This window comes from Syngnathoides biaculeatus, chromosome 9 (assembly GCF_019802595.1).
Source record: "Syngnathoides biaculeatus isolate LvHL_M chromosome 9, ASM1980259v1, whole genome shotgun sequence".
NCBI classification, from domain to species: domain Eukaryota; kingdom Metazoa; phylum Chordata; class Actinopteri; order Syngnathiformes; family Syngnathidae; genus Syngnathoides; species Syngnathoides biaculeatus.
This window is the reverse complement of record NC_084648.1, coordinates 20,704,317-20,715,144: the sequence shown is the minus strand read 5'-3', so window position 1 is coordinate 20,715,144 and position 10,828 is coordinate 20,704,317. Positions and strand designations below refer to the sequence as shown.

The 10,828-nt window shown below is 47.2% G+C and overlaps 1 protein-coding gene across 2 annotated transcripts in view; it reads right to left on the bottom strand.

Annotated features, from left to right (window-relative positions):
* The window catches only part of LOC133505555 (ankyrin-2-like), an 89,574-nt gene that overhangs the window by 62,816 nt on the left and 15,930 nt on the right, over positions 1-10,828 (bottom strand). Inside the window, exons 2-3 of one of the 2 annotated variants that reach the window (XM_061828679.1) lie at positions 10,539-10,826; positions 6,024-6,125 (exon numbers count right to left, since the gene is read on the bottom strand). In XM_061828679.1, the coding sequence (XP_061684663.1) occupies positions 6,024-6,125; positions 10,539-10,664 (228 nt within the window). In that variant the 5' untranslated portion in view covers positions 10,665-10,826. The remainder of the gene's footprint in view (positions 1-6,023; positions 6,126-10,538; positions 10,827-10,828) is intronic. The other variant, XM_061828678.1, reaches the window with a different exon arrangement.

The window sequence follows — 10,828 nt, the reverse complement described above, 5'->3', positions numbered from 1 at the left end:
ACAAAGTCGCACTCACAATCTCACACCTACGGGCCATTTAGAGGATCCAATTGATGAATGCTTTTGGGATGTAAGAGGAAAGCGGAGTGCCCAGAGAAAAGCCACACTGGGATGGGGAGAACATGCAAAGTGCACACATGCCGAGGCCGGGATTTGAACCCGAATCCTCAGAACTGCGAGGCAGACGTTCTAACCCGTCGCCCCAGCCTGCTGCCTGGTTTTATCCCTAAAGGACGAAACAAAAACCGAAAAATGAGAAGGAGCCAAATACTTTTTTTCCGCTGGACTGCATCATTGTAGTAATGACAAATGAATTACTCACTTGATGTTAAAGGAAGGCCGAGTCGTGCGAGTGTTGTCACTCGTGAATAAAGATATTTATGGAAACAGATTAGTGCCACCGGGATCTGAATTTGAAATGTAAAGTGATCACATTTTCAACAGTTTCTACAATTCGTTGTCTAAAATTCACCGTCTGTGTCTCCAGGCAGGGTTACTTCAGGTCAGAACCGAGCGGCCGGCCAATCGCAGTTCGGCTCTCTGAGTCACGTCAGACGGTGAATTTCAGACAGCGAATTGTCGCCTCTGTTGAAAATGTGGTCACTTCCTCCACGAAAACCAAATCTCCGGTGGCCTTCAGTTCTGTTGTGGACCAGTCAAAATTGTGGGATGTCAAGTTTTGTGTCACCCAAAAACTGAAAGACAAAAACCCCGCTGGCATAAAACACAAACATGCGCGCACACTCAATCCCTTTTTCTTCTGCGCTGTAACTGAAAGCTTCATTTAGCTAATGGACACGCGGCTAGTAAGTCGACCACTTTTCGGAGAACTCCAACCGAGCGAGATTAAACGTAATCATGTCCGTGTAACCGGATCGCACACGCCGGCGAATGCCCCGTGTAGCAACCCGTTAACTTAAATATAAAGCTAGTGCGCTAGAGGAAATTACGACGGCGCGCGCATACGCACGCGCAGGTTAAAGAGTAATATCACTCCCGGAGGATTAACATTTGGGCGGATTAAAGGGGACGTTCAATGTGTTCACCTTTTTAATTGTGGTCAAGTGAGCACAAAATGGACGACAAATTGTGTGGAAAAATACCGTCTAACGTAGACTTTTCTTTGCCCGATGAATGAACTCCGTTGTTTTGACATTGAGGAGTCGTCGTCGTCGTCATTGCCGCGACCCCAAACAAACTTCGGCAGCGCACTTGATCCCGCCGGCGCTTTCCGAGATCTCCGGGTTGACTTCGAAATGAGCGAATGGCGCTTCGGCATCATCGAGCGATGCCGCGTCTGCCGCGTTTCCTGGATCCTGCTGAACTTCTGTTGCCCGCTCTAAAACAATAACTCATCCTGACTAGCGAGAAACAGATGCAGTGATAAGCTCGGATCTTTCAGCTGCATGGAGTCCATTACAGGTTTTGCTTATATAATACGGCCGTGACTCAGCTGACCGCTGCAGATAATGGCTCGGTAATTGTATTGAGTGCTTTTGGGCAGGCAGGATTCGCTTCTGCTCGTTTCCTTTGAAGCAAAAATATCTCGCACTCGTTCGTTTTGTCCGTAGGGCTCCCGAGGTGGCGCTCACGTGGGTCTCGGGTGCTGACGCGCCTCAAAGTCGTACAGCGTCGCACTGTGCTGAAAACGATCAAACGTGCTAAAGTTGGGTGGCTGATGGGTTCGGGTTAGGCTGGGTTATGGTTGGGGTTAGGCAATGAGGGAGGAACCCGCCACTCTCAACAGCGATCAGAGTCACGAGACTGACGGGAGGTGACATAACATCCCAACTAAAGATACCCACACCTTGAACCTAATAGTCAATTTCACCAGGAAGCCAAATTATTTATTCATTTATTTCTATAAATTTGGAATCTTGATGTAATCAATTGATCAAATTATGCGTGTGTACCCCCTTACAGTTTAGTCAATAATGTAGTTCAAACCAACCTCCGGATTTAGAATCATCAATTACAAATGATCACGAGTAAGCCTATGTCGCCCAACGTTTCGGCTCGTGGAGCCTTCTTCGGGCGCAGCTTACTCACCTGGAGACGTCTTGTCTTCTCGACGTCTTCTTCTCAAACGGCGGACTTCGTGTCCGTCCCGAAAATTTAAGTGGGAAAAGGTGTTTGGGGAAAAAGGGAAGCGGACTTAGGGTTGGGGTGAGGGTTTGGGGGAAGGCAATAGTAGAACCAAGTGTGGAACTAAGGTTAGGACTAACAGGTAAGTGGACTTAAGGTTAGGGAAGGGTCTGGGGAAAGGCATAAGGTAAGTGGACCTAAGATCAGGGTTAGGTTCTGGGGGAAGGGGTCATATATCCATCATCTTTCCCTCCTAACGGGTATGAGGGTTTTGCGAGATTCAAAAAAACATCTCCCTACTGCAGTCCCACCGTTTCCCGTCTGGAAGCAGAAGGACGGGTCCTACCAGGATATAACAGCCAATCATAGCACAGCGATACATGTCCTGCAGCCAGTCATAATACATCAGGGCGTATCCTGCGTAGTACATGAGCGGGATTCCTAATAACGAGTCTCTGTGAGCCTCTGGACCAGAGTTTTGGTCTACTACTGTTGCTTGCAAGTGTTCTCATTCTGTATTTGACTTCTTGTGATGTAAAAAAAAAAAAAAAAAAACACAAAACCCGAAAAAAAAAAACAACAGCTAAAAGTGCAAAGGTGACTTTTCATATTTACAGCTCAGCTGAGCGGTAGCATAGCTAGCGCATCAATCATGTTGCCAAATAGCCAGCGCCGTGTAACGTGAAAAACTTTGTGAAAAATGAGATAAAATTTCATAAAAACAGTTACTAAAAAAACTGTTTGTCTTCATTTATACAAAGATGAACAGGCTTCTGTCTTCTGCCTTATGCAACTAGCAAGGAGCCCACCCCAGATGCAGCCATTTTGCTTTGTTTCACATTAATAGCAGAGGGGGAAAAAAAGAGGGAGGGCCAAGGAGACTTTTTTTAATCTTCCAACTAGAGCAGAATCTATATGATGTTATAATTCTTCTTCTTCTTCTTCTTTTGCTTTCGGCTGTCATCTTTTTCCGTCTTAGCCTATCTTCTGCATCTTCCTCTCTAACCCCAACTGCCTCACAACATCCATCAACCTTCTCTTTGGTCTTCCTCTCGCTCTCTCTTCCTTGATAGCTTCATTCTCGGCACCCTTCTACCAATATAGTCACTCTCTCGCTTCTGGACATGTCCAAACCATCCAAGTCTGCTCTTTCGAATCTTGTCTCCAAAACATCCATCTTTGGCTATCGCTCGAATGAGCTCATTTCTAATCGTGTCCAAGCTGCTCACTCCGAGGGAGAACCTCAGCATCTTCATTTCTGCCACCTCCAGTTCTGCTTCCTGTTGTTTCTTCAGCGCCACCGTCTGTAATCCGCACATCATGGCCGCCGGCCTCACCACCGTTTCACAAACTTTGCCCTTCATCCGAGCAGAGACTCTTCTGTCAAGAAGAGGAGGAAACCGGATTCGTCGTCAGAGGAAAAAGAGGAATGCACAGAGCCTACAACTGAGTGTAGGGACTTTGAATGTCGGGACTATGACAGGAAAAGCTCAGGAGTTGGTTGACATGATGATTAGGAGAAAGGTTGATATCCTGTGCATCCAAGAGAGCAGGTGGAACGGTAGTAAGGCGAGAGGTTTAGGAACCGAGAGTTGAAAGAGAAATTCTGGAAGGAACTAGATGAAGTAGTTCCGAGCATCCCAGAATTAACAGTACGGAATGCATACATTTTATAAATCCAAATAAATATTTGCAATCAATTTCAACAATCCAGCTTACTTGCTAACGTTCATACATCTCACAGTGGTGAAAATTGGCAGCGGAATATATTTTGGTCACACTATTTTTGAAATCTTTCTTGAAATGTTAGCTACTCTGATACAGGCAGGCATGCGCAACCGCACGGTGCGTTATAAATAAAACCACGTCACGCACATTTTTGATCAGCTGACAGGGGCTCGAATTTGATCATCTGACACATGACAGAGATTATAAAGGGTAGGGGTCTCCTGTTGCAGAAAGCAAGGTGGACTCTGAATGTGTGCCCCCCCAACAGCCGCGCTGCCAAGGACAACAAACAACAGAGTGCCAGGTGGGCGGCGGCCATTTCCTCTCAGCTGACCAATTAGAGCCCAGAGTAAAAATAGTCGCCGTGAAGCCATCAGCGGTGTAATGACACAGCTATTCGCTTCTACGCGGCAGATACGCTCGAGTACACGCGTCTCCTTCCAGTCCAGCGCTTGGATCCAAATTGTGACGACGGTGAATCCTCTTGGTGACTTTTAGATCTTCAAATATTTTGCTCTTTAGTGGAAGAGGGAGGGGGGGAGGGAGGGAGGGTGGGGACACGGGGGAGGCAAAGAGCAGCCGTTGGGGGAGCGTCGACCCCTTAAAATACGGTGGCACGCGCCGGAACTGTTGATGCCGTGGAGCCCGGATGGGATTTTGAACGCCGCAAAGTGGCGACTGTCTTCACGTGACACCGCGTAATATTTGGAGATTCAACATTTTCAACACCACAAACCTACAGCAACAAACTCTTTTTTTCACTTCAAGCACTCGTTTTTTTGTGGGTTTTTTTTTTTTTGGAAATGACCGTTACATTAATCGGAAGTAGAGTCACCACGTGATCCGCACATCTGTCACACAGTTATGAGGTTGGGGGTACCATTCTGTGTGGACTTGATACGTTCCCCCCCACCCCCGTTCTCGCCAACGTGACGCTAAACATTTTTTTTCCCATTATCATGACCTGTCATTGCTCATTGGCTAAAAGAAGTCACGTGATTTTTTTGCTGAAGTCACCAATTTGATTTTTTTTTTCCCGCAAAAAAAGGGATGGAGAAATGGAGCCGGCACATTTATTGAGAAGTTTAAAGTGACCTGGTGATGAAGCGCTGCCTCCACCAATGAAAATAAAAGCAATATTTATTATTTTTTTTTACATTTCTGTATGAGGGATCAGGTGCACTGACACTGGCGAAGCTTTATTTCATTGACATGAGCCGGGACAACGCCACGGTCACAAAAATAAATAAATAAAATAAAATGGAAAGATTTCTGCTTCAACACGGCTGTTAATAGTTGATGAGAAGTGTGCCGCAATTTTTTTTTAGCCACGGATTCTTTTTTTCCAAAACAGAAAATGAACTTTGGTGCTTGCGTGCTCCTCGTTCATCTCCCGATGACGCAGCAAACGCGAGCAACCGGAGCTTGCTCAAGGACACTTTGACGTGGTCCCGAGTGCCGAGCGTCGAACCCACAACAACGCTCAGCGTTGGGAGCCGACCGCTGGTGTGGTGAATAATTCGTGTGAATTTTGCACAGCGCGTCTCTGCTGCTGCAACAAATCCTTTACGTCATGCAGACTTCGGCCAAGGCCAAACCAGGACGCAAAACCTGCCGACGAGTTTGAGGCGAGTTGAATTCTGTGAACCGCAGCAGAGGCGCAGCAGTCAAAGCCAACACACGGACTTCAGAGCTGTTGCTGAGAAAAGCACCGGAAATTTCTGACCTACGAGCCGCAAGTTGTTTCACAAGCTTTCAACCGTGCGGTTTATGCGGCGCTAGCGTTAGTGCGGCGCTAGCGTTAGCGCATCTGGTTATAAGCCTCGGTACACAGAAAGAGTTTGGCCCACAGCTCAGTGGTTAGAGCATTGGTTTGGTAAGCCAGGGGTCGGGACTTCGTACGTCACTGGGGCCTCCACTCCCCCGTTGGGGGGTTGCGTCAGGAAGGGCATCCGGCGTAAAAACAAATATGAGCGTTCTTCGGAGAGCGTTAAACTCTTTCTGTGTGCCGAGGCTTATAACCAGGTGGGAATTATGCTACCTCCCGATACTGTCGGACGGCACCATAAAGATGGTTTTTTTTGTCATGTTCATATTTGGAAAATCAAAGCAAATATATTCCTAAAGACAAAGTCTACAACCGCTACGACACCGCGTACAAAACGATCCGTGTTGCAAAACGACAACTTCTCGTGCCAGAAGTTTCTCACCTGGTTGCAGGTGCTAATGTCGACTCCATTTTTCAGGAACTCGAGGACTTTATCGATGTTTCCGGCTCTGGCGGCGCGCAGGAAACTGGTGCTGCTGTCCGACTGGCGGGAGGAAACACATTCAAGCCGGTATTAGGGAGGACCGGTGACGTTTTTGCAGTTGCAAAAGACACGAAAGCTGCACGCATCGCCGAGAACGGCTTCTCGTATCGCCGACATGCGGGCGTGCAGTCTTCACTTCAAGACTTTGCAGTTTGGAGTCATTTTCATTTGAAACTTTTTCCGATGCAAAGGTTGACACCGAGCATATTTGCTGCAAGTTCCTTCAAACGTTGAGCTAGTTACGGTCGGAGGCGAGCGACGTGGTCCAGATGCTCGTCCTCTGACCCGGATTCCGTACCATCCCGAAATATTCCTTCGCAGGTCAACCGACAGGAAGTCCTCCCAAACATGTCGCTGTAACATAAGTTCCAAATGCGCAGCGCCAAAAGGATATTCTATTCTTGGAAAGTCAGTACATAACGCAAAGGATTATTTACGTGTTCAAACCGGTTCCTGCCAACATTAGCTGGCCATTAATTCCAATTTCAGGATTATTTACACATTATGTTTTCTAAATATATTATACTGTATGCGTCAGTATTTTATTTTCACGCACTATCTATATCTCCGAGTTTACTTATGAGCGTTAGCGTCCGACAGTTTGATGACGTAGATATGAGAACATCAACGAAAATCATCCGGTTACCATTAAAGTAGCGATAAGATGCTAACTTGATTTTAAGATACCAACGTCGACGGCTTGTCATGTGGAGTGCGTAGCTGATGCACAATTTCCGTGGCAACGTACTTTAGTGGTTTGGAATAACGTTTGAGCAGCCTGGCTGATTCTGATTCTGATCATTTGCTCAAGCTTTGTTCATCTTTATCATGTTCATAACAATTTCTTCCGTCGGTTAGCGTAAAGTCGGATGTCATTTATTATACATTGGCTTCATTAAACAAATTATATGATGGAACTCCCGGCACATCAGACTCAAACTCCCAATGAGGCCCGGGTTCAAGCCCCGCCCCCTCCGTGCAGGAACAAGGACCGACTCACTCGCGTGAGACGTCGCAACACAGACAAAGTCCAACTTCCTGTAAAAGATCCATTTTGATTCAGGAAATATTTGTGTGCAGAAACGACGACGTGGCAGAAGCGGACCCTCCTCAAAACGCTTACCGGTGAATGGTGACCGCCGGATGCTCCGCCCGGCTCGCTTTGTGGATCGCAATCTGTTCCGCTCCGAGCGGTTTTTAAAGTTTTATCTGATCTGCAGGTCATCCACGTTGCCGCGTGGCCCATGATTACCGAACGGGGTCCAAAGGTCACGGCTCAACCTGAAAGCCGGGACCGGAAGCGGCTCGACGAGCGAGCCGTCGTCCGTCCCGCTCCAAGCCCGACGATATCCGGACACTGGAAACGATTTCAACCCGCCGTTGTCACACGGCGACCTTCGTCCATTGTTTTGGCCAACGACGTCACTCTGCGGCCTCTCGGCCGACAGAACCTTCAGAACTCTCGTTTCCCGGGCTCGTGGCGAGTTCTCGCCAGGGCCGACGGTCGGGCCTCCTCCCCGTCGCCGCGATAACAACTGGCATCTCTGCCGCCTTGGTCGTTTTTACCGTCCGGGGCGTCTCTTCCGCCATTGTGTGCGCGTCGGCGCCACCGCTCTTCAGGAACGTCAAAAGTCGGGAGGTCACGCACGCCCGGACAAATCGCTCAGATCACATTTCACTATTTTGGAAATGATACGGGAAGCCACAGCGAGTTGGATGTCTCTGTTGTCGGTCCCGCTCCAGGTTGGAATGCAAAGAATTTTGCATTTCCAGTGAAATGATTCATCATGTTGAAAAGAGCGTAATGCCGGCGCCGACTCTTAAAATGTTCCGCTCACTTCACGTTTGCGGGGGAGCGCTGGTGCTCCGCAGGTTGGTCGGGTCCACGGATCAGGCCGAGTGCTGCCGAGACAAACTTCAACTCGCCACGCTTGCCTTTGAGAAGATTCAACTGAAAACCACTTGAGGAAAGACACCGACAACAATTTGCGGTTGATTGGAGTTTGCCTCGCTCGGGTTTCTTAAGTCCGCATGATCGCGGTCGATCCGGGCGACGGAAACGGGCGCAAACGTGCGTCCGCCGACGGCAGAAACGAAAACCGACTCCATCAAGCCGAGGCCGTAATCTGTAATACTGTCGAGGATTTGTCAGTCAGCCAATGAAGGATACCGGATTATAGCCACTCTTCCTTAGTTCGTGCTAATACTGAACTATTTCAACTGTGAAATGCAAATTTAGCTGCAGTGTGCATCTGTTGGCATTTTGGCCGCTTTCCTGATTTCTGACTGTTGTGCATGAGAGGCAAGCAGGTTGGAGATTTTTTTTTTTTGTCATCTGTCCCGTGACTGATTTGCACTCGAACTCAAAACGAGTGGCGTATCCCTTTTGATAGCAATGTGGCCTCGCTTTGAGCGCATGAACGAAATGGGAAATGCTCATCTCAAATCAAATTTGATCGCAGAATTTGTCACCTTCCACTGAATGATGAAGAAAGCAAACAAATCGACGCGAGGCAACATTTATCCCCCCCCCCCCCCCAAAAAAAAAAAAAAAAAAAAAAAACCTAAAAGCCTACGCAAGAGAAATGAAAGGACTCAGAAGAAGAATACCGTAATTTCCGGCCTATAAGCCACGACTTTTTTCCACACGCATTCAACCCTGCGGCTTATGCGGCGAGGCGGCTAATTTGTGCTTTTTTTCTAACGACCTCAAGGGGGCACTCGAGCGGAAAAGGTAAGAGTGAGACCAGTGGAAAATATGTGCCGAGGAAGTGACTTTTACCGGTATGCTTTTTTTTAAACGGCCCTGTTAGCGCTGTGCTAGCCTGTTGCTGCTGTGTTACTGCCATGTCCCAGTCATTTCTTCCAGTGTGTTTTGTTAGCGCCGCACTAGCATCAGCGTCTCGCTAGCGTGTTTCTGCTGTGTTACTGCCACGTCTCAGTGATTTAGGTATGTTTTTTTTGTTTTTTTTTTACCGGCTTTGCTCGTGCTATGCTACGGTGTTGCTGCTGTGTCGCTGCCGCGGCTGTTTTTTTTTTTGTTTGTTTTAACCAGCCCTGTTCATGCTACCGTGTTGTTGCTATTTTAAGCTAAGCTAAGGTATTAAAACTTTGAAAACTCTTTCTGTGTACCGTCTTTTAAATATCTCCGGTTTCAATTTGGGTACTTGCGGCTTTTACACTGGTGCGGCTTACGTATGTGCCAAACGGTATTTCCTTTGCAAATATACTGGGTGAGGTTTATAATCTGGCGCCCTCTATAGGCCAGAAATTACAGTATATAGTATGTCAGGATTTACTTGAAGTAAGCAAACCTATTGCAGATTCAAAGTAGTAACCAGACACCAGCGTCGTCATTTGCATTACAACTCTTTTATATCTTTCATTTTTAAATGTTTACCTGTAACGCTAAAAGTGAGATGCACGTTTTCATAACTATCGTGTTTAATTTATGTCTGCAATTGTATGTATGAATCGGTTGAAAAGGGTAACTAAAAGTATCCTCTTTGTGACAACGATTTGACTTTTCAGCTCGATGCTTGATGATTAGTCCACGACTCCATGAGTCAGTCCCCTTGCATGCAAAATATGACCTACGTACAGTCGATAATCGGGCCCGATATTCAGTCGGTGTTGGCATTTTCACCGCATATAATCGGTCCGTGCTCGAAATTATTCAAGTTATTTTGGGGACTCTTGGACACGAGTAACCGCAGTATATTGCAGGAAATTCAAGATTTTTCAATAATATGATCCATTTTCTCAAAGAGTGTCGAGCAAATCAATTTCTACTTCCCACTGCGGAATTTCTCGGCCTTGCTTTTATCAGCCATTGATCATCGTGGCGGGTTTCAGTCTCACGGCATTGAACGCAAAGTCAAGATTTCACATGCACGCTAAAGTCACAGTTTTTTTTTTTTTTTTTTGGATGACATTTCTTGCACTGTATCCTTCCATCCATCCATTTTCTTTGCCGCTTATCCTCACGAGGGTCGCAGGAGGCAGGGTGTTTTTGGGATGCGGGAAGCACTCCGGCGAGTGCCCGGAGAAAACCCACACGGGCACGGGGAGGACATGCAAACTCCACACAGCCGGGGGCCGGGATCGAACCCGGAACCTCAGAGCTGAGGCCAACGCTTTACCAGCTGATCCACCATGCCGCCCACACTGTATACATTGACCATAAAATTTTTTCTGTGGTTTTAAATGTTCATAATCTGATTTTTCAAATGCTTTCAATCATGTTAAGCACATTGAGTTATCTTCTTTATGAAATATGCCACGTAAATAAATTGGCTGTGCTTTTGTTTAAAAAAAAAACACAACTGTGTTAAATGGCATAAAGATGTTAGTTTCTGCAATTATCGAACATGGATGCGAATGACGGCTCATAATCGGTCAAACGGGTTTTACCTGTCGCTTTCTCTCTGCTCTCTCCCGCTGGCGCCGCCGCCTCTCGCGAGCCTTTTGCAGCGCTTTGTACTCGGGATGAAGCTCGATCTCGCGGGCCTTCTTCAGGTGGGCCGCAGCGTGCGCCATGCCCTCAACCTCCGAACTCGGACCCTCTCGGCTAAATCGATCGACGCGCGGTCTCTCAACGCCACTCGGTTCCAACGAGAGCCGCTTTGCACGAGTACGCTAACATTGAAGCTCATTCGAAAGGACGAAAAGTTTTCTGACGTAAATGAATCCAAATTGGACCT